Raw genomic sequence first — 28000 nt, 5'->3', positions numbered from 1 at the left:
TATAGTATGCAAATTTTTAGAAAGTATATACGAATATGAAATTGTCCAAATTTCATCTCCTATTTATAAAGAATGGAAGGGCATTATTAACCATCGTACCTCTTCATATCCAATAACCAACCAATATTAAATACTTAATGTAATCTTGATTTAATATGATCGATAGTTTGGTGTATTATATTTTAAGATATCGACAACACTGGGCTTGAAGCTTTAACTCTTCTGCTCCACATTTACAAGCACCTTCAAGTCCTTACAGATTTATCAAAAACCATGGTTTTGGGTATAGCCTTCAATTCGAAAGGTAACAGAAGACATCTTTGTGAGATATTCCACTTCCTAATTCTAATAAAGGCATTGAAAATATCTTGTAAACTCAGCGTATTTGCTCTTCTCTTCCGCTAGATCTCTTCTTTTCTTATTCTTCTCCTCGAGTCATCTTCCGCTTGAGAACCAAGGGTGCATTTGTCTAAATAATGCTCGAGCCACTCTCTGACATATTACAGACATGTGTTAAACATAAACCATCGTCAAGTGTTAGAATGATTGATAATAAACATTATAATTCTCTCGTTTTAAGGAAACCTTGTGAAAGAAAGGTAATGAAATCTCTGTTATCGTGGATGGAAATATCCAAGCATTCATGCCCTCTGCAAACTTGGATAAAACCTTTGCTCCTGGTGCTATCCTTTTAACCTGCAAATTTCTAGGCACAAGGTCTTGACACCATTTGTGTTTTTGTTTGGACCTGCCATTCCTACATATATTGTTGTTGGAGACTGCCCGAACTACCCCCGACACCTCAATACATAATCTTTGTTGCTGGTGCATGGATTTTTCAATGTAAAACGTTAGCTGGTATATGCACAAGACTCTTTGTACCACATCTCAATATACTTGTTTACGGGCCCAATGCCTTCATAAGCACACTATCATTTCTTTAAAATATTCTCAAAGGTAGTGTTGTGTGATATTATAACGACTCATGAAAGGTTCTGTAGACTATATACTGAAAACTCAGACGAAGTTCTTGACAAGAAAATCTTTCTAGATGTTAAAATTTCTTATTTTAATATCATTAATTGCTCTCTTCTAATATATTTCTTTTCAGACAACAAGAATTATGTGTGCAGAGGTGACTCGAAAAATGAGAATACCATTCATTCTTCATGGGCTTCTCCATTCTCAACTATCTATTAGATATCTGTGTGAAAGCTTGAACATTCTTGCTAGTATCCATCTAGTTCACATACTACCACTCTTGATGAAAATGTCTCATACTTGCTGTTCATGTTTTGCTTATCAGATTTGTACATTATTCCAGTTGATATCTGTACTTAACTCTTGTGAAAACCATCTTCTCAATATGATTTCATGGTTGCATCTAACTGCATATCCCTTTGTCTAGACTATCAAGTTGTAACACATGAAACATTCACAATATTGTCTTTCGAATTATGACTATGAGCCGTGCACTTTCAGAATTTGATTCATATCAATGCAGGAGATATTTAATGTTGTGCTTGAAATACAGTCTTTTTAATGATTAAAAAGTGAGATGTGAATTCCTGGCATCCTTGTTAACATGCAGCCTATATTCCTCTTTGAATCTCAAGGCTCAGTTGAGTAAGATGAGACAATGAAGTTGATTGGCTCTAATATGATCCATCACTTACACAATCATATACTCTTTGACAAATTCCTCAGTGTGCTTTAGCATCTTAACATGAATCAATGACAAGGCTTCATCAAATCTCCAACATTACTGCTCAAATGGAGACCCTAAATTTTGCAAAAATTTAGAGTTCCATCAGTTCTAAACACCAAGATTTTGTCCAGCACCTCGAGTTGATGATTGAGTGACTTGAGAATGTCATTCAATCCAGCAATAGTCTCTTTCCCTTTTGTTGGTGTAACTTCTCTTGACATTGTTGAATGGTGTGCCTACGCAACTGTTTTATGAAGGTTCCATAGTGTAAGAACATCATCATATGAGGAGTCCATAGCAAGTTGTTGCTGTGAAAACAAGGATTTTAGGCAGGTATGGATAGGGAGATTGGATGAAATGACTGTGTACAGCGAATGGAAAAATGGGTCAAGCTCAAAAATGGCTCAAGAATGGCTAAAGTAACCAAAAATCGAATTTTTGGAGTGGATTGCATATGCGAACAGCAAGCTTGGAATTAAGTGAGCAAGGGGAAAAATAAATAACATATTGACTGTCTCATGTTTTAACAAGTGAAAATTGTGAAACTCTATCTAGTAAGCATGTGGGAAAGACTTTAACCATAGGGCAGCCATATGGAGGTACACAGAATGCGTAATGGTCGGGTTTTAACTTGCATCCGCATGTGATGGAAGAACAAACTTATCTTTCTTTGAAGAACGGGATTTTACACCCAACTGCATATGCAAGTAAGATGAGACCTTGCATATGCAACTTTGAGAAGAACGGAAGATAGAAAGAGCGACTTCGTATGCACCAAAACATACAAATCTGAAAATGGAAATGACAAAGATTTGCATTCACAAGTAAACAAATATATACATCAATGCCTTAAGGAAAATAATAAAGGAATTTTACCTCAGCTCCACCAAAAATGAGAAAACAAGTCTTTATCCAAATTTTGAGCAAATATGAAATAAATCCAAAAGATTTAGGATTTAGGTTTGTCCAATATCACAAGACTTGTGTAGATTTTGAATTTCAAACATTAAGGATACTCAAGATCCAAATTTGGACATGTGGAGATAGTTGGAGAGATACAATGCCCAAAAAATGGAACGAACTTTGACCAAATCAAAGCTATGTGCAAATGCATTCAAAAACAGCATCTAAGGCATCATTTTAACCTTGGAAATGATGAAGAACAAGCTGGAAATAAAATACATACCCTAGTAAGCTCTTTGGAATGATTGGAAACCAAGATCCACCAAGAAATGCAACGTTTTTGGTAGAGTATGTGGCCTAGATGGGCTGTTTTTAACCAAAAGCATGTAATATATGACATGCAATCACTCCAAAAATCGCCACTTCTGAAGAATGCCTAAAAATACCTTATATTTGAGTTCAAAACGTGACTTTTTTAAGTGAAAACATGTGCCCAAGGGTTGCCAATGCTTAGACACACATTTAAATAGTGTTTGCATATGAAAATGACACACAATGACCCTCCAAATCCACATTGAAAGTGAAAAACAGGATTTCTTGCATGAAATGCACATAGAAAACAATGTGTTCTTCCTCAAAAAATCGCCACTTTGCCCTAGATAGAGGAAAACACAACTTTTGGGAGCAAACGCATGTTATAAAATACATGCATTCCACCAAAAATCGCCACTCTTAGTTGACCATTTCAATTGCTAATGAAACGCATCTTTAGGAAGCATATGCATATTAGAAATATATGCAACATGATATAAAATCTCTAGTTTTGCTCCAAGTGGAATTTACAAGCCCAAACACACAATTCAATAGCAGTTACATGCTTTATAAAACATATGCAGTTGGCTCAAAAACCGAAACTTATGACTTAGAATTAAAGGAAAGCATATTTTTAAATTAAAACATATGTATTTGGATCCATAATCACCACTTTGGCTTAAAATGAATAAAGAACTCATCTTGATTTTACATTTACATGTAACTGAGTTTCAAAAACCCACTTTAAATGGTGATTTAAAAACACGTGCATTTAATTATTAAAAATAAACTTTAAACACAATTACATATGCAATCGCATTTAAAAAAGCACACTTCTAATGATGTTGGGACTTAGAATTTATTGAAAGTGGATTTTCATGGAGTATTTTGCATATGGATATATGCATTATGAAATAAAAATCCCACGTATACACTTAAGTTGTCTCATGTAATTATATTTAATATTTAACTATAGTTTTAATAAAGTAACATGAAAAATAACCTTAAAATAAGCTATTTTCGTAAACCATAAAAAACTATGGTCAAATCAACTCAGAATAAGTTGAAATTTTAAACTCGACCACCAAATCCACTTTAAATATCAAATATAATTTTATATCATGCAATTGTCAATAAAAAGCCCACTTTTATGAGGTTTTTAATAAAAATATGCAGTTGACTTGAAAAACCCCATTTTTTTCCTTATAACTTGAGCTAGACAACTCCACTTTGGACCTAAGTTAGCTCGAATCGAGCGGAATTCCAAGGGATATTCACCTAAGGCAAAAACAAAAGCAAAAACTATTTACAACACAAAAAAAAAAAAAAAAAAAGACGAGAAAGTTAACCTAAAATTGAGTGTTTGCAGTGGGAAAAAGAAAACTCTTCCCTACAAACAATTGGGGATAATCTCAACAAAAAATCTTCAAAAGAACACATAGACAAACCCACACAAAGAACAATTCGAGGATAATGAATTGTTTTCATGATGCCTTATCAATGCGTCAAACCAAAGAGGACGCTTCTACGAATCCATGAGAAAATTCTGGAGGGTTGCCTCAATTTTGTGATGTCAAAATTGAGGACAACACATTTCAAATTCTTATACTTATTTTTGGTTCCCTCCAAAAGTTCCAAAACTTTGCCCACTACTGTTAATGTTCTAATTCAATGATATAATTGTCATATTTTCAATGTTTATTAGTGTAAAACTTTACATAGTGTGGCAAAGTTTCATTTACAATATATACATTGTTTACCCTTGTGGGTAACAGGAACTAGTTCATAGATATGGAACAAGGTATTCAATATAGGAAATGTAGAGAACTCAGAAGAAACTCATATATTCATAATCATCGAACACAAGATTACATTTGCAATGTATAACATGCATTTGCTTGTGAAGAAAGCACATATATATAGTCTCCGAAGGGGTATGAGGCAAACCGTCGCACCCCACCCGTATAACTGCCTCAGTTATGCCAAACTGCCTAACTACCAAGTTTCCCGACATCATTCGCCCCCAAAAGAAAGTCATATCCAAATGATAACATCAACAATGTCTAAGACGGAAACACAAAATGGGAATGATACAATTACAAAACATGAACTAAGAAGAAGGCATAGAAAGCATCCCTATATCTGATTGGGATGCGGAGGATGGCAACATCTTTCGAAGATGGTACACTTGTTGGGTCCAAATATCCAAATCTGCCTGGATCTCGGAGTTTTCTTCAACCACCTCCTTTAACATGAGGGCAACATCATGTAGTTCAGTCTTCTTTTTGCCACATGCTTCCTTGGCTTCAACTAACTAGGTCCCTATTGCACACTTCTCCTGTGTAACTGCTGCCAACAGTGTCTCGGCTAGACACTTCTCTTAGGTAAATACCGCCATTGTGCCTCTACCAGACACTTTTCTTGCATAACAACTGCCAACTGCGTCTCCACCAAACTCTTACCCTCTGTGGCTACATCTAGTTGTGCCATAAGTGTTGCATGCTCCTAAGCCCAAGCCGCTTGTTGAGTGGCTAGCAAGGTAGCCATCTCCTCCTGAGATCAACTGCAACCATCCCAACTCTCTCCTTGGCCTCCTCATGTCGCACCGCAAACACACCCTTCACATTGCGCCTGCCTCTATCCACCACAAGATTAAGAGTGTCAATATATGTCTCAAGATCTTCATCCAATGTATCCTATGTCGACTCTTCCTCTTCCTCTATCATTTGTACCCCAACCTCCGCCAGTGCCTCACTTGGAAGGCATCCCTCCTTAGCGACATGAACTACCACTGCAAAAGTCATCTGCTCACCACCTCTAGTGCCCTCTAACTCAAGGGTTGGGACACCGGTTACTGCCCTATCCAACGTCTTATCGAAAAGGTCTTCATGCATTGGAGAGTAGATAGTAACACCTCGAGTCAATGGCGCAATCTAAAACCGTTTCAACAAGTAATCACTAGCACACCCCATCGTTGGGGGAGTGTGCCTTTCTCAATGCGTAAGGCTCTCTGATCTGCTCGGCTATACCCACTGGGTCCACCAATAATGTTGCATCACCTGTTACCACAACATCTGATCCCACTACATCAAGTCTGACTTGGGGCATCTGCAGCATGCTATTGCCTATCTCTTGAGTCTTCATCACCTCCACCACTTTAGTCACCACTCTGGATGGCGATTAGTGTGTCTCTGTAATTTCTCCTAAAGCTACTAGTGCATCCTCCATGACAAGTACCACCTCTTGGGATCTCTCTATGGTCACTACAGGCTAAGTTACGACTAAAAGAGTCATAACCATAGGGGCTCTAACTTGGCCAAAGGTTGATACGAGCACAGCGTTGGCAACAGGTGTCAAGTGTGTCGTGGAAGACATCGGTCGTGCAAATAATGACTGGGGCTCAAACACTACCTCCATCTCGTCCTCATCGTCATCCTGACTGCTATCTGTAATGCTCTCTTTGTCAAAAGTATCATGTCGACCACTATCAACGTCCCCATGTTCCAAGCTTGGACCCAGCTCCTATCAAGCTCATTTATGTCCTACTCCTGCCTTCTTCCCACCAGGCATGTCAAGTGTCGTCATCTCATAATAGGAGGCTCACCTGGTGCCAACTGTCCTATCTGGATCTCCTTTGACAGAAGGTCATGTGGTATTTGTTCCACCATGGCATCCAACAGCAAGCCTATGGTGTAATGTGGCATGTAGAAAGTCTTGTGCTAGAGAGTTGTAAACTCATACATCCGCTCCGCCAATACAGTAGCCCAATCATACATCCTATCGCCTAGTAGGTGGTTCATCAAAGAAAGTTGTGAAAAGGAGATATCGGAGGCACAACTAGAACCTGTCAACCAACTCTTCACAACATCCATGAGATACCTCCAAAGCCCTTCCTGGACGAACGTCTTATTGATTCCCCTATTGTGGGATGACTTTCGAAGGGACTCCCTCTCTACAAATCAGCCTAATATAAAAATCTTTATTCCCCTGGGCCATTCTCTAGGGTTTCAAATCAACCTTGACCCCCTTTGCTGGCAACTTGAACACCCTTCAAAATTCTGGCACTGTGAAGGAAACCGTCACCAATTGGTTCGTGTAGGCTACAGTGCTCTGCTTTGAAAATCTGTCCAAGGATTCAATCATCACCCGCAATGGACCTTCAAAATCCTTGATGCAAAAGACAACATACATACCCTTTTATAAGTATTTATATGTATCTATGCCACCCTCACCCTCAATGCACAACCTCCCTTACCCGCCACCACCAACCAACCTCCATTGTCATCCCTAGACTTAGGCCCTTGGTCCCCCATCCCTAAACTCTGTGGAACTTTGAACAACATTGAAGCACAAAAAAGAGGCAGTTCTCTTCAAATGAAATGGTTTTAGTTTTGACATTGCTTTAATGCATATATATTATATTATTACATGTCTAGTGCACAATAAAATTGGTTTACCAAAGTTAAGCATTTCATAAAATCTGGCACAGATTTGGAAAACTCTTCAGAAACAAATGTATAGAGATGCATGTGCACATACACATCCATAAGATTCTGAAAACCACACATGCACATGCACATCCACACCCCAGAGATTCAAAATACCACATGCATGCTCACACATACACATGCAAGTAAGGCCCAATCACCAACATCACACGCTCTCTATTTATGAACCTTGTAATATGATGAATGATGACTCAATTCCTTGATAGTAATTATGGTTCTGTTTATAAGTCTATTAAGGGACATGTCAATGCGATGAACTCTAAGCCAATTGATTTTTGGTTCATCACAAGATATATAGTTTTTTTTTTGCTAGATAAAATATACTTTAGGCCCAGGAAACATAAAAAAATATGAGAGTTGATAATAGCAACAACACCCAAAAACAAAGAGAACACAATGCAGGGCTAAATTAAAAAAAGGCCTTGCCAATTAGACCACAAGTAAAACAGACCAAGCAGCAGTAAGCAACATCCTTCCGAGCCAAACAAAATGACACACAAACTAGCAACACTGGACCACCCCAGCCAAGAGACTACTGAACAGAAGGATGTGCTTTGAGGTCCAGCATCAGGGATTCCTTAATAATTTCCTCTAGCAGTGTAAGAGGCATTACCAGGGACAGATCAGAAAGGTTTAGGGTCTGCTGTTGCAGATCAGAAATTTAGAGAGTGTTTTCTGTAAAAAAAATCAGAGTTATTTATGCAATTTGGGACTGTCTCAAAGTCGCATCAGACTTGTAACTAATTATTTGGGTATGTGATCGATCATTTGTTGAAAGTAGAATTTTCAAAACATTGGTATTAATGTATTTTCTTTGATCTGTACTTTCATTTTTGGTTTGTACTTCATTTTGATTTGTAAAAATCAGAAATACCCAAAAACAGAAAACAGAAAAACAGAAAAAATCAGAAAAAACTAAAGAAAAGCAAATACAATCAGAAGTTTGAAAAAATACACAAAAATCAGAATTTGCAATTACCAGTTCGGGGTGGTAATTACATTTGACATGCTGAAATGAAAGGATGTCATAACATAATTATTGTTAACAAATGTTTATAAGGCAGAAGTATGTGATAGATGCAGAAATATTGTAAATGTTGAGCACCAAATGGATTGACACCCACTCCATCTACTCGCCACTATTGCAATCAATATTCCAGCTACTGCATTCACTCCAATGAATCAGTATGTCAAGCGTCTATTTTGGAGGAAGTTTACTTGTGCCATTGATTTCAAAGCTGCTACACCATTGTCTTCTAGGACAAATGCCTAGTTGCATAAGGTTCCTAATTTGGTTTCAATTGTTGCATATTTTGCATAAACTCCACACTATGTGCCCAACTAGTTACTAGCACCAGTTAATAATTTGTTCTCTGTCCTATCACTTCAGCACAATTTAAACAAATTAAACATTATATTCATTCACATTGTGTTGTCTTTTCATGTTTCATGTCTAAGTGCATAATAGCAATAGGCGTCATTATATCTATATTTTAAAATACTTCATTTGGCAAGTGTTTTGTACTATATAAAAGTGCATAACCTTGCATTTTCAAACCAACACATAAGTACATTGTGACAACCAAAATAGGGGTACACTATGTTGTGGATATGGTTGGTAGCAACATCATTGTCAATCCTTATAAGTGCAATAATTTAGCACCTGGAGGAAAATCCCCATTGTCCTTCAAAACCAAAAGCGGATGAGACTTTATCTACTTTGGTATTTGGCTCTTTTTTTGAAAAAGGGATTAAAAATTTAATATTTATTCAAAGCATAGAAAGATGTACAAAGAAAAATGCCAAAGGCCCAACAAAGCAACACAACAACCAAACAAAAACATCCCAAATATAAACCCCAAGAAATGACATCACAGAATTCTGTCCTCGATCAACTTTCCAAGATTTGCACATATTCTAAGGATGAGCCTCCAATCTTCCACATTCTATCTCTCAAAGTTATCATAAGGCCATTTAGCCACATAGATTTCAATTTTATTCCACTCATGAGAAATATGATACAAGAAAAAATAATCCAGAGAGGGGCACAAATTTAGAATCTATTTAGCCACTAAGGCTAAAGCACAAATTCAGAATTGTAATGTCCCCATTTTTAGCAGGTTCCTTCAATTGGCTTGGTCAGTTCATCATCATGACCCTCATGAGGTGACAGTGGGATTTGAGGGTCTCAGTTGTAGAGTTATTAGGCTTTCCAATGGTTTATGGTCAGTTTTGACTCCATTTTGAGGGACTTACTATTATAGTAAATCAACAGTTGGCCCTGATGAGCTCAGTTGAGTTAGAGGAGTTAAGTGATGCTCTCAAATTTTTTTTTGGGTTTTTAGTTTGGGCTCCAAGAATCTTGGAGGGAGTGTCTATTTTTAGTAAGTCACCCTATCAGGTTCATTCATTGTTTTTCTTCATCACGATCACCCCCGTGTCATAAAATTTTGATTATGATGCTTCTTCAGTCATTTTCGCAAGATGGGTGAATTATTATTATTATTCAACTAAATATGTTGAGGTTGCTATTTTGTTGGTGTTGTATGTACCTTGGTGTCATAGCTTGATGGAACCAGGTTGAAAAGTTTTAAATTTTGGGCACAAGAAACAATGGTCTTGCGTATCAAAATATATTGATATAGTCGAAAATGTCATTTTTGGAAGCCAAAAGGAAATTTATAAATTATATTATGTGCCTAGCTACAAAGCAAAAAGGCTTTTAAGTCAAAGGTGTGTAGTTGAAGCTAAGTTGCACAATGGAGATTATAAATATGGCTCCCATTATGAGAATTGATCATCCAATTGTCTATTTGTCTTTTATCGTCTCCTCTAAGGGTTTCAGAGTGTGTGAAATTTTCATCCATTGCTGAAGTATAATGGATTTGGACTAAAATTTTGGTGTCTTCTCATACTGTACTGACTGTATCTGAGAAGAGAATTGATTGATGATTACAACTGCTGAGGTATAGTGGACTAAATTCTGAGTTTGGAAATCTGAATTTGTAGATGTATTCCATACTGTAATTGCTGTTGTTGACGAAGACATTTGGAGCTGCATTTCACATTGGAGGCTGTCAAATTTGGATTGGGCATTGGAATTCTTGCTACTGCTGCAATTAATCTAATGTCAAGGTGCAAATAAATTTCTGATTTAATTGTCTTGTCTATGTCCCATGCCTGTAAATGATGCAATTAGATTATTACCAATGTGATCACTGAAATAATAATTCCAATCAATTTCATTTACGATATTGGTGCTAGCATTTCTATTATTCTGAAAAAATTCAATAACCATACATCTCCAAAACAAAGGAGTTGCAAATTACAACAAAACAAATTCTTCAGCATAATTTTGAAGTGAGCCAACAGGGGTTAATTACAAGGATCTATTTAGCCACTAAGGCTAAGTGCCAGTTCACTCCATCCAGCTTTCGCTCATTTAACATGTTCACTACAATTTGTGAGTTGAAGTCGCCAATGATCTTCTTCCAACGAGCATCTTTTCTCCACTGCATGAAGAATAGCTAAAGCCACCATAGGATCATTAGAGTGCTTCCTTTCATAAATGCAGAAGAGGAATACAACACCACCATCGCTACCTCTCCAAAAAGCCACCGTTTCCAGCATGATGAGGATTCCCCCTAGAAGAACCATCAGCATTAATCTTTGAAACTCCTTCAAACAGAGAGCCATCATCCCTCCCTGTGAATCTTTTGTTTGACCTCTGAGATCTCCTACCTACAGAGAGGACAAAAGTACTATCAACCAAATTCAAGTTATAAATGACGACCAATTCACTTTGGTAATAGGCTCTTAATTGCCCAATCTGAATATAGATTTTTTGGTATTGTTCCCCAAGTTTAACACCTCTAGAACTTGGGAGACTATCCAACCTTAGAGACTTGGGACATACAACTCAATTGTCAACATAATATAGGTTTCTTTGGTGGAATGGATTCACTGTGGCTTTGCTGTTCTTCATTATGGGGATAAAATACTCCCTTAGCTCTTGGCATCCTCCAAGTAGCGTAACTTTCCTTGAGACCCACATGATTCCTCTTATTGTTTTTGTTGATTGAGATATACTTACAAAGTCAGCTTCTAGATTGGGGAACCTTGCTTCCTCATCAAGGGTTTTCGCATGTCTTGCCATGCTTCTCATTTTTCTTTTACAAAACTCGATGTATCTTTGCAATGGTAACAAATCTTCTCCACTTGCTCCTTTTGTGCACATGTATCTGCAAAATCACTCACAAGCTTCCACGAGAAAGAAATTGCTATGATACCAACTTGGTTCATAAACTATGCAATGGTTAAGCCAAAGCTGCCATACAACAGTCATCAATAAATGGGTTCTAAGTGGAGAAATTAGGAAGTAGGCTTTAGACAGATACCAGAAAGCAAAAAAGTTTGTGAATCTAAACAGCACAGACTGTCTTTGGAAGTGTGACAAAACCATTGCTTCCCAGCAAGGGTGATTATGAAACCACCCTTACAGCAAGCGGCAATCAAATTTTGTCCTCCAACTCGTAGAATCCATAAATGTTTCATATGGACTTGAAGTGAGGTATCATTATTTTGATTGCAAACCTTTTTTAGGGTAATCTAAATATGCAAGAATATTCAACTTTGATTGCCACCAATTACCATTTTGGACCCAACACAAATATCCTCTGAGCTGTAATCATTTTATCATGGTGTCATGGTATAATTTAATTTGTTCTTGGATAAATTTGTAGCTTAATAAATATGTTATTTGCACACTATTTTTATGCAGGAATAACATCCTTAAAGGCTAAAACTTTACTGCAAGTGTGAACTTCCACCGTAACATTATCTGACTACAAGGTAAACTTGTTGATGTTCCCTAAGGTCTGTTGTCTGCTGCAAGCAAAGTATCAATGTGGGCAGCCAGGTATGACTTGGTTACATTATTTTGACAACAAGAAAAGGTTGCACTTTAATATCCTGCATACATACATAAATATGACACGCAACAGAAGAAACATTCAGAAATGATATAACTAGAAATTTATTTTGAAATCCACCACCCTCCCCCCTTCCCCACATTTCATACTTGCAGATCCAATTTATTTTGATCATTTCTACTGAAAGAGTTGTATATAGTAGTTTTATCAACGTGAGGAAAACACTGAAGTATGTCCCTAGTACTTAGATATAAGCAAGGCCTAGAATTTTGGCCATCCCATACTAAAAACTATAAGTACATGCTTGGGAAGAAAGCATTAAAGAGTATTCATAGAGAAACTTAGTATTTTCTCAAAGAGTACTTCCATTTTAATTTGGTTGTCTAAAAATCCAAATACTGTTGACTGAACTATTCCAGTGATAACTTCAAATTTTTGAGGTTTGACCAATATATATTTTAGACATTCATCTTATAAAAGTCATAATTCTATGCATTTTGAGTTGACTTTCATACATGGCAATGCATAAGACCTAATGCCACTGTGGGCATGCATAGAAATGGTGACCATGGAATCCATTTTATACAGTTAATGAAGAAACTCTCAATTACTAAATTAAAGGCAGTACCTGGACTTTCCGCAAATTAAATACCAAAATAGGCAGGACAAATACATGCTGAATGAAACAAGCATTGCAGAGTATTCAATGAAAACCTTTTCTCAAAAGAATTCCATCTTTTATTCTAAATAATTAAATATAGTTGATTCCATCAACGCAACAAGTACACAAATTTGGGTTTTAACTAATAACAATCCAGAACTTCTTGCAAAGAAGAATCGCATTTCACTACATCTTAAGCTACCACTTTCACACATGGTAATGCTTAAGACTCGATGCCGCGTGTAGGCATGCTGATGCATAGAGATCATAACCTGTGCATGTCTTACATATGCAAGTTAGAAAAAGTCTTCTTTACATTATGTGACTTTGAAGTTGATCAAGAATACAGAACCATTGATACAAATCATATGCTTAAAATTTCTTCATACTAGGATAGGAATTATAAATATGATTTCGAAAGATAACATGTGTGCGCCTGTTAATGAAATATCTGCAAAGCATTATATGAATTTTTAAAGAGCTTGAATTTAAAAGTGAAATTATGTGCATCTGACCTAACCATTCTAAATTTCTTAAAAAGAGCAACAGTGGTGGCATTATTGAAGGAAACTGAATGTCATCATAAAAGCAAGTAGATATCATACCAAAAAAGCTTCATTCATCATGATAATGAGTATTCTGTAAACTAAGAATTCCAAGTTCAAGCACAGATATACACAAGCCCAAAAGGTTACCCACCTAGAATGTCGTTTATAGCATTTGCAAGTGTGGTAGAATCGAGCTCATCTTCATACAATAATTTAGCACCTGCTACCTCAGACATAAAAGTAGCATTTTTCGTTTGATGGTCTTCTGCAACATATGTTGAAGGTATCTAAGATCAACAAGAATAAAGAATGCTGGATTAGAGAACCACTGGAGATATTACCTATTACTATCACATAACAAGTAAAACACATTGAACTGTTCCTTTTTGTTTAAACTCTAGCATAGAAAAGTGAGTTGCTCACAAATATCCGATAACAGCAATCACATTTGAGCTAAATGTCAGAAGCTCTTGATAAGAGATGTGGGGCATTCTTTTTGGATGGCACTGCTACTTGAGATGATAGATACTGTCACAACCTCAATATGATCTATATTTGGGCACACAACTTAAGTTCAAAATTAAAAACAAAAGCCTAGAGAAAAATGTTATAATGAGCCCTTATATAAGACAAAATGAAGTTCTATACACAGGGCAAGAAGGTAGTTGAGTGAGTAGTTTGAATCTTGGAAAAGTACCTTCCAGAAAATTAAAACAGACACTCAAAATCCACAAGATAAACAGCAAGTTAAATAAAACAAGTGTAAAGTTCAAAAACCTGGAAGAGAAAGGCAGTTATAGGAGAATATAGTTCAAAGTTACAGAAAAGCACCCAAAGAGGGTACAAGGGAGTCACTGATCTTGTGCATCTTGTCACACCCCCTTTGAGCTACTATGTATATTGCTCTGCGCCATAGATGGTTCTGTTTTACAGTAAACAATGATTTTGTAACTATGCCCTAAGTGGTTTGCAATTTGCTTAAACAATGGTTTTTATGCCGTAAGTGATTTTGGTTTTATATTGGAAAGTGGTTTCACTAATGTGCCCTGAATGATTTTAATTGGACTAAACAATGGTTTAGCAGATTGTGCCCTAAGCTATTTCTTGTTTCATTTAAGTTAAACAATAGTTTTTCAAATTATGCTCTAAATGGATTCCGCATAGATTAAATTAAGAGTTGTGTAACCTTGTTGTAGTAATGATGTATATGATGAACTAGAATTGATTTTCAAGGTGTTGTAATGGTTAGTCTGATAGGCTTAAATTATTGCTTTTTGCATTGAGCACATTGATAAATTTTCTATAACATGATAACAGATGACTTCTACCGTTTGACAAGTGTTTGCAGGACTGACACGAGTTCCCAGAGCAAGGGGGGAAGGTATCATCAGGAAAGAGGGATGGGGTACAATGGTCCAAAGGAAAAGAAGATTTTTAGATACTGGTAAGGTTGACTAGTCAAGGGTTAGTGCAACCTGGTAGACACAGCATTGCCTAGAAGAGGTCTTTCAGCGCCTCTCAAACTCTAGAATAGTGAAGAACTCACTTGTTCCAAACTCAGTTTATTCATGTCCTCATTCAATTCTTGCTTCAATCTCCGTTAACATTCTCCATTCTTGATCAAGCCCACCTTAGGACGGGTCATGTTCTACGGTATATGTTCAAGCAGATGTTTATGTATTACCAAAGTGAATTAACCATGTCACTATAAAATCATATCCTAGTGATTAAATGTAAACCGAATTCTTAACTGGATTTGTCACTTGTGTGAGGGTACACAACATAGGTTGGGATGTTATGAACATATATAAACATTTGTTTATATTCATATACCCATTTTTGAATTGGGGTTGAATCTTAACCTTTGAAATTATTAGTGATTTGATCTTCTGTTTCTGCAACTTCAATACCGGTGTGAGACTTGCTTGCATTTAATTATTAAAGTGCTAATATATCTCTTTGTGTGTGCTTAGCATATCTCAATTTGAATTATTCTTGATTGACAATAGTTGAACTGAGAGATATCATTTTTTTAGACTATTGAATTGACTCAAATATCAATCTAGTAGAACATTTGACATTTGATAAATATGGAAATATTGTCATTGATGTCAAAGTTTGAGATTGTTGTTGGAATATTCTCATTGATGTCAAAGGAAATGGAAGATGACAATTGATCTGTTTAGAATCCAACACTATGAGGGTGATCAATAACTATATAATACAGTATGACGAAATTAATTGAAATAATCGAAAGTACACAAATGATCGAGCCTAGAATCTCTAGTGGTCAACACATTGGTAACAATGCAGATATGAATCTCATACAACACATGGTAGCTTCAAGAGAGTTAAGTGTATAATTTTGATTATAAAGGATTGACCAAAGATGTCGTCAAATCAATCAGGGAAATTGATAAATTGGAAAACATATCAGAAAGAGTTTATTGATTAAGACCATGAAATTAATACACAAAGGTATTGAATGAAGAAAATCTTCTATGTAATTCCTGTAGCTATGTAATCACCCATTCATTGTTGAGTTTCAGAACACACCAAGGTTGGGAAATCAATACTAACCATGGTATATTCACTCAATAATAAGGCTTGACACACCTTTATCAATGGCATCTCTACAATGAACAAACAAGTATATATAACAGTATCTCTGCAATAAATCCACACACAGAAGCAATATACAGAAGACAGTGATAGCTTGATACGAGCACAACTACTATGGACAAAAGTACAATCTGCGATTGGCCTTTGAGCTACAGTGATAAAGTTATAGTCCAGAAGTGTAGAAGCTCAGACACAGACAAAAACTAGAAGTATGGAAACATGCTTGGAGTTTGTCGATTGCATTAAAGTTCAAATAGAATGGAATATAATTTTGGAACAGAAGGCTGATAATATTTGCACATCACCATATATGTTACAAACAGTTTGGAGAAGAAATAAGTTTCTATTATACAATAAAGATGCGTTATTTGAGATCAAACAACTATCTATGAAGGATGTGTATCTGCGATAAACTAACCATGGAGTTTATAATATATTTCCTGTGTGCGTGTTATCCAGACAATCACATGCATAAAGAAAAATAATAACAGCGATGAATATTAGAAGCAATCAGAAATAGAAATAACTAAGATACCATATGCTTTCCAAACATTATAAATTGCAGTCACACAGTATGGGGTGCAAAATATGAACAGGTTAAGAGGGCAATTCAGATATTATGGTCAAGGCATTGAAGGCGACATACCGTGATTTGAAGCCACAATGGAGTCGAGTATGTTTGCAATGAAGCGCTGGAAATAACATGGGTCCAAATATTCCTAAGTTCTTCTAAGAATATACGCAGTGGTGACAATGATCAAAATATTGGTATCGTCATCAGCAAAAGATATACATGCTACAACAGTGATGTGGGTGTGAAGGTCGACCATACCATAAACTAAATACATGCAACTCTGTTGAATCCTTACACATGGAAAGGCAACGATATGATGTGCCAGGAATGAATTGATACATTAAAAGGTCAAATAGCTAGTATAAGTAAACCAACACACAAAATGACGAAATCTACTTAGAGGAGCCGTTGGTAATTATGCAAAATACAAGACACATAGCAGTGGTAATATATTTGTCATCTCCCGATAAAACAAAGAAATGACAAGACAAATGATATGTCCACACACAAAAGCACACAATTATAATCGGAGCCTTTAAGGATTGAAGCCATCAAGCAAGAGTCAGTAAAGGCGATAATTCCACAAGAGTACTGAATTTCTAAGATATATCTGGAATTAGAATTAGCGTCTGTTATTGAAGACATGCAGATTATGAAAAGGAAGTTGAATAAATTGGGCCCGTAGTAAATATGACAAATGGTCGTGACTAGATTCTCTACAGCGAATTGGTTATAAAGCCCACAGCCAATAAGACTCATTTAAATCAATTTATTTACCTTATGCAGTTTTGATTATGGTTATGGCTGAGTAAATCATGCGATCAAAGAAAATTAATAAATTATGATTTAAAGGAGATACATATCTCTCCAATTCAAAAGACATGACTCTTTAAATAAGACAAGAAGATATAAATAAAGGGAGACATCATTTGAAAGATGTAAGTTGGTAGATTGAGAAGTGTGAGTGCAAGACAAACGAATATATGTATAATCAGATTTTCAATCTGATATATATATATCTATCAGAATATAAAGGAAGTGAAAGGAATAGAAGAATAAGTGATATATTTGAAGAATATATATGTGGAATAAAATAAATGAAATCAGAAGTGTGTGTGCTGATAAGAAGATATCAGATGTAAGTGAAGAATAAAATAACATTATTTCAGAATCTTAGAAATGAGAGGATAAAGAGCAGAATATTGAAGTAAGGAGAATAGAAGAGGATATAAAGGTGAATATTTCAGAATACAAGTGTACACTGTAGATTCAAATCAGTTATAAATATCTTAAAGAGAAGTGTGAAGTAAAATTGTCCATCATCAGTTGAGTTGCAACATTGTCACGGTGGACAAGAACTTTGTGTTAGTGGGGGTTGGTGCTTTCAGTGGGTCGAAGCCTACGAAATGTGGGAGTTGGAGCTTCCAGTGGGTCGGAGCCTACCAAGTGTGGGAGTTGGAGCTTCCAGTGAGTCAGTGGTCATAAACATCAAGGTCGTAGCCTCCAGTAGGTTGGAGCCTACAAACCAAATTGTAAAAGAACAGTTTATATAAGAAAGCATTTATTTGCCGTTGTTTTCTCCCATATTGGGTTTCCACATAAACCTTGTCTTATTCTGTTCATGTGCATAATTGTTCATTTCAACATTCGAAGTTAATTGTTTGGATAGAAGTTTGAATTGGCAAATTTGTTAATATATTGATTCACTACCCCCCCCCAAGTATATTTGTGTGCTTTTCAAATAAACCTTCTCTCTTGCATAACGGGTTGATGGCTGATGGATAGCGCCACATCACTTCTCTAGATGGCAAGATGGAAGTATACGTCTTCAGGTGGCGAGTTAAGAGGAGATGGGGGATTCTTTTTAAAAGAAAGAAAAAACTCTTCTTGAAGCATTCTTGGCTACTGCTGCGACGAGGGGGACTGAGGAAGATAGCAGTAGAAATTCGTTTAAAACTTCTTAACCAAGATTATGTTTGGATTCCCTTTTGAAGTAGTCCCTGCCATTGCTGAAGTTGCACAGTGACCTTTCACGCAGAGACTCTAAAGTGAAGCCGGTAGTGTGGAGGATTTATAAGGAAATTAGAGTTGGAGAGTTCTTTGGCTTCCTGGGCAAAACTATTATCCTGCGTAGCATTTCAGCTTCTCCAAAAACTCATAATTTAATCATTGCAGGCATGCAGATTTTCTTTTCATTCTGTGAACTCCATAATCTTTTAAGGATTCTAGCCGTAGAAGGGGCGCTAAAGAAACAATTGTTTTCCATTTGTTTAAAGTCTTTTGGCTATCAAGAAAAACGCACTGCTCAAATTCCTGCGGTATAAGTTATTATAAATTTCTGTAGTAACCATTACGGATAGGAAGAATAAATCTGACTATTTTTCCAGTTTGTGAACTAAGGCAAGAATAATCTTTTGTTTTGTTTTCTCCTTGTCAAAGACAAATAAGTCCAGGCAAAATCTTTTCTTTAGCTTTCCTTTTATCTTTGCGATGCGTATTTTAGACTAGCTGAAATCTTTTCCTTGAGGTAGTCGATACCTGCATTAATTTTTAAACTACCTGAGGTTAAGCACGAGGTGGGGTTACAGATTTTCACAACCTGGTATAATGACATTAGAGGACTGAAAATGAATAACCAGGGGCACATTGGTAACATTTACACTTCTCATATAGTTGCAATGTCATTAACTTACAGCTGGGTGACCGGATAGGGTTATAAAACTGGGTTTTCGGTTGTACCTTTATGATATTATGATTATGTGAAAGTATAGACAAAATAGACTGATCTTGATTCTTCTGTCAGTTTCTACCGTCTTGTTTCCATATTTTTATCTCATTTAAAAGAAATGTAACAAAAGGTTCAGAGAACTGTTCACTATTATCAATTAGTAGATAACTACGTCCTATCAATTGATACCAATCCGGATGAACAGTAATAATTTTTCTTTCCAAGAGCAAGACTGACTTGTACTACGTCGACACTAAGCCATGGGTGTTTCGTTGATCTTAAGTACTAAGTATATGAGTCAGCCAAACTTCATATATATGTATGTATATATGTATGTATGTATGTGTAACAAACGGATTTTCATAACAAAATAAAGGTGAACTAGAAAGAGTTTTCCTCAACAAATTATTGAACAAATATACTGAATTACTTTTCATGGGACATTAACTGCTTTTAACTACCAATGATTAACTGAAATAACTATATCAATGATCAACTGTAATAACTATAATAACGATTAACTGAATTAACTGTCACAATGATCAACTGTAATAACTAAAATAACAATTAACTGAAATAAATGTAACAATAATCAATTGTAATAACTGAAATAACAATTTACTATCTCTCCATACATATAAGTAAATGCTTAACATGAAAAAGAAAGAACATACAAGAAATATCTAGTGAATCTTTAGTTGGTTGTGCAAGCCTCGGCTTTTGGTAAGAGGAGAAGCATTGACTTAGGCTTAACCTCCCAACCTTGGACCATATTTATCCCCATAGAATCTATTGAATAGAAAGGCCTTCCCTACCCCGGGATCAGGCTTGGAATACTTTTAGTCCAGCCACCTAAGCATTCCAGTGTTTAGAATGTCCGCACAGTTATGGACGGACATATCTGAATAACTGGCTCTATTGACATCAAGTGATCACGGATGGCAAACATGCCTTAAAATGACTTTGGCCAAGGTTTTCTGATGGGTTCAATGACCCAATCACCACCACTCGACTTGACAACAGGGGAACAATAATATGGACGAGCATGAGCTATTAAATGAAATTAATTTAGATTTATTGTATCATGTCTAACTTTTATTTCCATGTCATTGCAGATTCTATCTCACCTCTTCACCTTTTCCGTGGCTATATAACCAGTGAGTCCTAGGTGCTTGAATCTCAAAGCAATCGGCTTTGTCCATTGATCCTCAACTGATTCATGAATATTTTATGTTTCCAGCTTATCACAATCTGTGATTTGAAGAATGTGTTCTTAAAGACTTGCAAAAAAATATCATTTGATTCTGACTTTCAATGGCATAAATAAATTATGATTTTATAACATGATTACTTGGCTTTTATTTGCCATAAACAACTCTAACTTAGAGGTCTAACCTATGATATTAAGCAAGATGATTTGCATCATGATATAAACTGTAGTTTATTGCTATATAAATCCGAATGATGTAACAACTGATAAACAAAACATATTTGCAATGCTTGGATTTTGGATAACCACATAACCTGATATAATCTAGAAAAAGAATGGAGTCTTGCGGCACGCTAACAATCTGCCTCGCTCTTTAAAAAAGAGATCTTGAATGCTAATTCCCAATATGATTATTGTTCACGATTTCAGCAGAACATCAGCATAACAAGGAAATCGTGGAAGGGAAACAATGCAATGGTTAGATCTATTAGATTTCTACAATACATACTAATGCTTTCAAATTTCTGGATTTGATTTCCACAATCCACATGTTCTTTTCTCTCTAGCATCCTAATGATGGATCATGTAGTATGATCCGAAACATTGATGTAAAAAAACTATACACAATCAAATCCAAAAATTTGAAAGCAATGCAATGGTTACTAAGTGGTATACTGCAGAGATATTGGGTGTTATGAAAACTGTGGTCGGGTATTATGAAAGAAGTTGGGGTGATGAACAAGGAAGTCAGGTGATGAAAATCATGTCTTCCGCCTCTCTCGACTTCATAATATAAGGAGGTTACATGTCTCTTTGGCTTCCAAGAAGCCATAACATAAAAAGAAGAGACTTGGCTCTTGGACGCCAAATAAATATGCCAAGTGTTCATTTAGTTTCTAGCAAGAAAAATGAATAAATATGAAAAAAAAATTGAAGGTTATAAATCGAGAATAATTATAGTTTATATCTATCTACTTGCACGTAGATATACTTATGAGGTGGCATCATATTATTATAAAAATAATATTATGGTGTCACTTTATTCTTATATCTATGTGTACGTACATAGGTATACATTATAATGATGTGGTGGAAAGATCAATCAAAAACCTTTTGAGGTACTTATTATTTTTAATTAAATTAATTTATGTTTTAAAATGTTTATTTAATAGCTCATGCAGGTCCATCAATTGTATCCTGAAGTTCAAGTCGCTAAGTCTTTACCAAGGCAATTTAAAGTTATACCTGTAAACCCGATAATTGGACTAAGCTAGCATCTCATTCCAGTGATCCCATTTAGCAATGCTTCCCCCCTTCATCTTCTCCTACAATCACCCGTGCAATAATTCTACGATAATAACAAGTTCCATAATAATTTCATAATAACATTTAATATAGATAAAGAATTTAATTATTAACCATAATTTCAAAATCAAGCAACTGCTAAACATCACATGACAAATAATGGATAACGACCATCTTCATTAAACAATGAACATAATGAATACAACGGATATATTTAACTACCTTCTTCACATGATTATGAAAGAAAATTTGTTTAATCTAACGGCTCTAAATTAATTTAAAATTAGGTCAAAATTTGGGATGTAACATACCCTCCCTCTTAAGTTTTTCATCATCCCCAATAAATATCACAACAAAACTTAAACAATATCTATTTAGATCATTTGAAGAAAGTAAAAGTTTAGGCTCTAACCTTGGAGAAAGGATGAGGGTATTTTTTGAAAAATTTCACTATAATCTTCCCAAGTAGCATTATCTTCTGCATATTGATCCCATTGGACTTTGCATTGAGTCACCTCTCGATTTCGTAAGCATAGCTTATGCACATCAAGTATTCTAAGTGGTTCTATTTCCACCACCCCTAGTTCTTGCACCCGTAATAGGTTCCAATCAATTATATGATCATGATGAGTGATGTATTTCTTAAGGTATGACACATGGAAGACATCATGCATCCTTGCAAGAGCTGGTGAGAGGGCAATTCTATAGGCTATTGGGTTCATAATTTCCAATATTTCAAAGGGTCTCACATACCTTGGTACTAACTTGGCATTCTTAACAAACTTGATAGTACTCTTCTGAGGTTTTACTCTTAATAGCACCTTTTCTCCCACTGAAAATTCTTTAGGTGTTCTTTTTGCATCTGCATAACTTTTCTGTCTGTCATTGGCTTCTTTCAATCTCTGATGAATTTAGATTATCTGCTCTTTCATTTCCTTAAGCATTTCAAGTCCAACAATAATCTATCCTCCAATCGATTCCAGCTCACAGGAGTTCTACATTTGCGGCCATATAGAGCCTCAAAGGGGATCATTTTAATGGTGGATTGATAGGAATTGTTATAAGCATCGATCCATACAGTAAACTCTTAAAAGATCTTCTAATACTGGGTTTACTCTTTCTATTTGACCATCAGTCTCAGGATGATAAGCTAAACTGATGTTTAGTTTAGTTCCTAATGCTGAAAATAATGTTTGGCAAAATCTGGAAGTTATCCTAGCATCCCTATCTGAGATAATTTTCTCTAGAACTCCATGTAATCTAAAAATCTCCTTTATGAATTTATGAGCAATTTCTGGTGCTCCATCAGTTAGATTTCCTGGTATAGAGTGACCAACTTTTGTCAACCTATCTACTACTACCAGAATGGTGTTGTGTCTATTGCATGTCATAAGTTATCCTTGTACAAAATCCATAGAAATTATCTGCCATTTCCATTCTAGTACCTCATTTGGGTGCAAAAGACCAGCCAAGTAACAATGTTTTGTTTTTATTCTTTGGCATTCTAGACATCCTGTCACAAATTCTGTTAATTCCCTTTTCGTTCCTTTCCAAAAATATAGGGGTTTTATATCTAACAACATTTTAATTACTCCAAGGTGTCTTGAATATGGAGCTGAATGAGATTCTTCCAAAATCATTCTCCGAAGCTCAGTTTTGTTGGGTATATAAATCCTATCATGATATCTTAACAATCCATCCTCTTCTATCCTAAATTCTGAATACTTGGGATCTTGTGGGTCTCTGATGAGAACTAGGTTGATCTCTGCATAAATCCATCATGCTCTAGTTGTAAACTCTGATCCTTAAATCGGAAATTTATAGTAGCCATTGCGGAAATGTGTCTCCTCCTACTTAAGGCATCTGCCACTTTGTTTTCCTTGCCCTTGATGTAATTTATGTCAAATTCATAGTCTGTTAGAAATTTCAGCCATCTCCTTTGTCTAGCATTAAGATTAGGTTGAGTAAAAATGTATTTTAGGCCGTGGTGGTCGGATTGAAGATCAAAATGTTTTCCAATCAAATAATGTCTCCACATTTAGAGGGCGTGTACAATAGCTGCTAATTCAAGATCATGAGGGGCATAATTATGCTCATAATTCTTCAATTTCCTAGACTTGTATGCAATTACCTGCTCATCCTGCATTAGCACACCTCTTACTACTTCTCCTGATGCATCAGTTATAATGACGAATTTCTTTTGTGGGTCAAGTACCCTTAGTATGGGTGTTGTAGTTAACTTTTCCTTCAAACATTCAAAAGCTGATTGACATTTTTCAATCCATACAAACTTCCTTCCCTTTCTCTAAAGTGATGTAATTAGGTAAGCTATCTTGGAGAAATTTATGATAAACTTCCTATAGAACCCTACCAATCCCATGAAACTTCTGACTTCCGTCACATTATTAGGTATAGGCCATTTCTTAATTGCCTTGATTTTTGATGAATCTACAGCTATCCCTGAGCTGATATAATGTGTCCTAAATACTAAATTTCTGTTGATAAAAAGCGCAGTTAGACAATTTTCCATATAATTTATGTTCTCTCAGCTTTTGTAAGACTTTTTTTAGATGTTCTTGATGTTCTTTCTCGTTCTTTGAATAAATTAGGATATCATCTATAAAGACTAGTACAAACTTATCTAGACAATCTTATAATATGTTATTCATTAAGTTCATAAAAGCTATTGAAGCATTGGTTAACCCGAAAGGTAACACTGTAAATTCATAATGCCCATACCTAGTTCTGAATGCAATTTTGTCCTTACTAGGAAGTTGGTGATATCTTGACCTCAAATCAATCTTTGAAAATACTGTAGCGCCTTTCATTTAATCAAAAAGATCGTCAATCCTAGGGAGTGGGTACCAGTTCTTGATAGTAACCTTATTGAGCATTTTGTAATCTATGAATAATCTCATAGTTTCATCCTTCCTAACAAACAATACTGGGGCTCCTCATGGTGAAACATTGGGCCAAATCAGTTTCTTGTTTAACACATCCTATAATTGTATTTGCAACTCTGTTTACCGTATGGGGTAAATAGATTAGTGCATATAGACAATGAATAGAAACATGTAACAACAGTACTCCTCTTATTATTCACATATGCCAAAGACATTACATTATGCTTATGATGATGATTATAATGATCTTGGAGGGTGTATATATACTTTCCGAAGAACTTGCCGAAGGGGTCTATCGGCTACATAACAAGAATCTTCCCGAAGGGGCCCGTCGGCTACATAACACTTACCAACGGCATCAACCCGTCGGCTACACAATATTTACCGATGATATACATCCTGTCAACTACACAATATTTACGGACGACATCATCCCTCCCAAAAGAAGTCGTCTCCGAACGACAATTACAAAATATCCGAAACAAATTAACAAACAAAATACATTAACTAACTACAACAAGATAGATCTGTTTCTGTCACATCACTTTCACATTCGTCCCGTGCCTGCACCAAACTGGTCTCCAACCCACGTTGCATCTGTAGCCTCTACTAACACAATATTGTCTCCTTAATCAAGCTAACCTTGAGAGCCACCCGTGTTGCTTTCTCTGCTTCCAACTCCTGGGTACCCTGAGCAAGTGTCGTTGTACTGCCTTCAACTGGATGATCAGCTCCTCCCGAGCTCTCTATGCATCCACCAAGACAGCTTCACATCCAACACCTACTCCAAGTGTCTCAAAATGTATCACCCCTCTCGAAGGGCTTGCTCTATGCTCTCTCTACCTCTGGTACACAAACACTCTATGCCTGCAACAACTCCAAGTCTCATCAACTGGTCACACTTCCCTTCCCCAGCAACGGTCCCAAATGTTTACCATATGGGGTAAATAAATTAATGCATACAGACAATGAACAGAAACATGTAATAGCAGTACTCCTTCTATTATTCGCATATGCCAAAGACATTACATTATGCTTATGATTATGATTACAATGATCTCGGAGGGTGTATATATACTTTTCGAAGAACCTTCCCGAAGGGGTCCGTCGGCTACATAACAAGAACCTTCCCGAAGGGGCCCGTCGGTTACATAACACTTACTAACGGCATCAATCCGTTGGCTACACAATATTTACCGACGACATACATCCTGTCGGCTACACAATATTTACAGACAACAAACTCTATTAATTCTATGGTGGTCATTTGATAAGGTGCTTGAGAGATGAGTTCTACTCCTGGTAACAAATCTATAGTAAAATCAAAGACTCAAGATGGAGGTAAACCGAGGAGTTCTTCGAGAAACACATCCTGATAATTCTTTAGGTAGGGATACTTTTCTTCGAAGGATTCTTTTAATTTTTCTCTGATTTCCCATCTTCAAGAATGTAGTCATCTCCATATGTGGTGTTTATAGGATCTCTCATGTCTTCAACTCTTATTGCAAAAATCTCGTAGCCTTTTCTTCCACATTTCTTAAGTTGCATGGCAGATATTTGTTTTGATTTAATTTCATGTTTAATCCCTATATTGCTTGCAGATTTTTCTTGGTCATCCAAACAATCTACAGTTTTAGCAAGACAATCAACCTTGGCTTTATGCTCACTAAGCCAATTAATACTTATAATAATATCGTAAGACCCAAGAGGTGCTACATATAAATTCAATTCAGTGGAGAAAGTTGGAAAATCAACCCGAGCCTCAAACAAACACTGCTCTACCTTAGCCCTTGATTGGTTTGCATACTCGACTGTCTATGGTTTTGCCATAAAACTAGATCTCTTTGGAAATCTACTTAATAGTTTAGGCAATATAAAACATTCAGAAGCTCCAGTATCAATTAAAATAGAAACAAGGTTCCTGTAGATCTTACCCAAAGTTTCGATCGGGCCTATCTGTTGTTCTACTTGTCTATTGTCAAGGGCTGCGTGGATCTTTTGCAAATAAACATGTTGCTGTTGTGGAAGGAGTGGTCAGTGCAGCTGATTAGTGTTGGTCTTGATGGGGCATTTATTAGCATAATGATCTCCTCCACAATTGAAACACCCTAAAGGTGGTCCCTTCTTTTCATTGCTCTTATTATTATTACTTGTATTGAAATTAATTTTAAAATCCTTGATTCCATTCCCTTTCGATTCTAGTTTGCTAAATTTATAAACCTTAAACTACTTTTTCTGAGATCCAATATCTGTACTTTTTGTATTCCAAATTGTTTTTCTTTTTTTATCCCGTATGGAGTCATCTCTCTTGATTTTATATTCCTGTCAGGCAGCCTTCTCTAAAGCTTCTTCCATGGTTCAAGGTGTGAGAACATCAACTGCTCCTCCTATTCTATTATTCAAACCCATGATGAATTTCCTCACTTTCAGATTCCTATCTTGTTGATATGGTGGTACATATTTCAATAATAGGGTAAATTTCTCTCAATACTTGTGTACAATCGTATCTCCTTGCTTCAGGTTTTGGAAATCTAGCAACTTTTGGTCATAAAAGGTTTGAGGTAACCAACGGTTCCTAAAAATAATTACAATTTTTCCCAGGTAATCTCAGTGGTTTTAATGTTTAGCTCAACCTTGGTGTTTCTCCACCATGTAGCAGCTTCTCCAGTAAAGTGGTATATTCCCCAAACTGTTTTTGAGGTTTCTGAAAAGTTCCTAATTTCAAAGTATTGTTCCATTTCGGTTAACCAGGCCTCTGCATCCTCTCCGAATTCAAAACCAGCAAATTTGGGTGGTTTGATCTTCTTAATATCTGCGGACAGATCACTCACTATCTCTTGTTTCTTTTGTTTTTCAGTTTGAGTGGGTGAAGCTTGTGAGGTTTTCTTCTTGTGTTCAGAGAGTTTTGTCTCCGTTCTGGGAGGAGGCGAGGATTGCATTTCCTCTTGGTTCTGCCCCATCTTGGCTGCCATCTCATTCATTCTTTTTTCCATTTTATCCAACTTCAATTGCATTTCTTGCAAAATCTGAAGTAATAAATCAGTGGACGATTGTGTGTTATTTTCATGGACAATGTCATGACCTGCA

At 36.0% G+C, this 28000-nt stretch overlaps 1 protein-coding gene across 2 annotated transcripts in view; it reads right to left on the bottom strand.

Annotated features, from left to right (window-relative positions):
- The window catches only part of LOC149578606 (UDP-Glycosyltransferase superfamily protein), a 52614-nt gene that overhangs the window by 5033 nt on the left and 19581 nt on the right, over positions 1-28000 (bottom strand). The window contains exon 3 of one of the 2 annotated variants that reach the window (XM_089830138.1): positions 13723-13858. In XM_089830138.1, the coding sequence (XP_089686264.1) occupies positions 13723-13858 (136 nt within the window). Of the gene's footprint in view, positions 1-13722; positions 13859-21951; positions 22031-28000 lie in introns of those variants that run through there. The other variant, XM_089830141.1, reaches the window with a different exon arrangement.

The sequence above is a fragment of the Cupressus sempervirens genome, chromosome 1 (genome assembly GCF_028749045.1).
Source record: "Cupressus sempervirens isolate cs-2001-9-10 chromosome 1, ASM2874904v1, whole genome shotgun sequence".
NCBI classification, from domain to species: Eukaryota; Viridiplantae; Streptophyta; class Pinopsida; order Cupressales; family Cupressaceae; genus Cupressus; species Cupressus sempervirens.
The sequence above is the reverse complement of the archived record's forward strand: the minus strand, read 5'-3'. Positions and strand labels throughout refer to the sequence as shown.